The 2,145-nt window shown below is 43.8% G+C and overlaps 1 protein-coding gene across 1 annotated transcript in view; it reads right to left on the bottom strand.

Moving 5' to 3' along the window:
* LOC101863147 (multidrug resistance-associated protein 1) overlaps positions 1 to 2,145 on the bottom strand; it is a gene marked incomplete in the record, with an annotated part of 40,846 nt that overhangs the window by 7,722 nt on the left and 30,979 nt on the right. The window contains 2 exon segments of the mRNA XM_035973061.1: positions 36 to 202; positions 980 to 1,138. Of these exon segments, the coding sequence (XP_035828954.1) occupies positions 36 to 202; positions 980 to 1,138 (326 nt within the window).

Genomic DNA, 2,145 nt, shown 5'->3' with positions numbered 1-2,145 from the left:
ATGCTGCTGACGATAATGATGACGGTAACACACACCTTAGATTCTTGCCCTCCTCGCCCACCTCCAGCTCGATGCCGTCAGCGAACGACCTGACGAAGTCTCCCAGAAGCGCCTGGTCCAGGGCGCGGTACACGTCTGCGTCACTGTACTCGTCATGGGGGTCAAGGTTCATGCGCAGTGTGCCAGTGAACAAGACGGGGTCCTGGCGGTATAGAGGGGCAGGGATAATGTAATGTAAGGACAGGGTCCTGGCGGTATAGAGAGGCAGGAATAATAGCTTAGGTTGTAGTATGGTGGTGATGGAATCAGGCGCTCGTCGAAGTAATGACATGGAAAATACTGGCGTTTTTTGCAAGTGTGGACAGTTATAAATTTGTTGTTGTTGTTGTTGTGGTTGTTGTTGTTGTTGTTGTTATTGTTGTTGTAGTTGTTGTAGTTGTTGTTGTTATCGTTGCTGTTGTTCGTCTTGTTGTTGTTGTTTTTTGTTCAATACATTTTATGTCTTTTTAAGAATAAATTTCTGTTCTGTGTGAATATCACTGAAAAATGTTGATCAAAATCACACACAAAAAAAATGTAAATTTGCAGTTCCAAGGACATTCAAGTTTTGGAAGTACCAAACTTTGGTGTCCATTTCCTCGAAAATTTCCCCCTCACACCAGACGACCACCACCAACCGCAATTATCTCCAATTCTATTTGAGATAGAAGGGTGTTTAAAAAACAACCAACAATAAAGCAAGATAGATTAAGTAGTTTAAAGTTGATATCAATAATGTCACATGCCCACAATTTGACGAGCGCCTAATTCCACCGTGCCATGACACATATATGTAATCAAGAGTATTACAGACAGACAGACAGACAGACAGACAGACAGACAGACAGACAGATGCTAAGACGAGAGAGAGAGAGAGGGAGAGAGAGAGAGAGAGAGAGAGAGAGAGAGAGTAGGCCACAACGAGCCACCAAAAGTATACCTGCGGTAAGATGGAGAGCTTGGCTCTCAGCTCGTAAAGGTCAAGGTCAGCGATGTTGACGTCATCAATCAGGATGCTCCCGCTGCTGGCCTCCAGGACTCGGAACAAGGCCAAAGTCAGCGAGGACTTCCCGGCGCCAGTCCTTCCCACAATGCCCACCTAGGGAGAAGATAGAAGCAGAATTAAGTGACAACTGGCTATGACGCAAAAAACAAAACAACCCCCCCCCCCACAAAAAAACCCTTGAACTTTTAGGACTATAGGATTGCAGCAAACCTGCACTTATCACTACATGGCATTGGACAGAAGGGCGAGAGCCCAGATGTTGCTGGATCGATAAGAACAATAACAACATAAGACTCTACGACACAAAATTTTCAGTTCATAATTAAAGTAAAGTCGTTCCCGCATCCGATCCGGACATTGGGGATTGCCTTGTTAGTGAGACAACTTCCTGGGCCTTAGGCATAATATTGTGGTAGGGTGGCCAGTTCCTTTCCACGCCGCCTTTACTTCCCCAACTCGAAGTCAGGCACCCATTACTGTTGGGTGGGCAAGAGGGGGCAACAAAGAAAATCCGTGTCCGAAACGGTTCTCAATCCCGAACTTTCCGCTTCGGAGACGAGCGCACTAACCGCTCCGCCACCGCACCCTCAGATCATTATTACTGTCTGATATATCATATATCAAGACTTTTCTTTTAAAATACAAAAAAGGCAATATTATGTATGTAAAAAGAGACTAAAATAATATCATGCAGCTGAAAGAGTCTAAGACAGCCACCCGATTGTAGATAAAGCCAAAACCGGCATTCAAATTTACCGCATACTCAAAACACACATCAAACTCAACATCAGTAGTTTGTAATACACATTTAACGACAAACCACGGCACACACCCCCCCCCCTCTCCCCCCAAAAAGAAAAACCCCCATAAAAAAACACAAAATTAAAAAAAACAAAAAAAACAACAACAACAAAAAACTGGCGTTTGTGGTGTAGATCTAGTGGTAAGGTTTTATTCGTCACTCACACACAAGACTCGAGTGAGGAGAATGTTTATCGAGTACAGATCTATCGGTCTTTCTGTTGGAAGGCTGTGTCCCTCACAGCTCGGTGTTAATAGCTGCCACTTCTATAAATAACTAACTTTTTAAATAAATAAAT

Source organism: Aplysia californica, unplaced genomic scaffold (assembly GCF_000002075.1).
Source record: "Aplysia californica isolate F4 #8 unplaced genomic scaffold, AplCal3.0 scaffold00977, whole genome shotgun sequence".
Lineage (NCBI taxonomy): Eukaryota > Metazoa > Mollusca > Gastropoda > Aplysiida > Aplysiidae > Aplysia > Aplysia californica.
Note: the sequence above shows the minus strand (reverse complement) of the source record. Positions and strands in the feature narration are given on the sequence as shown.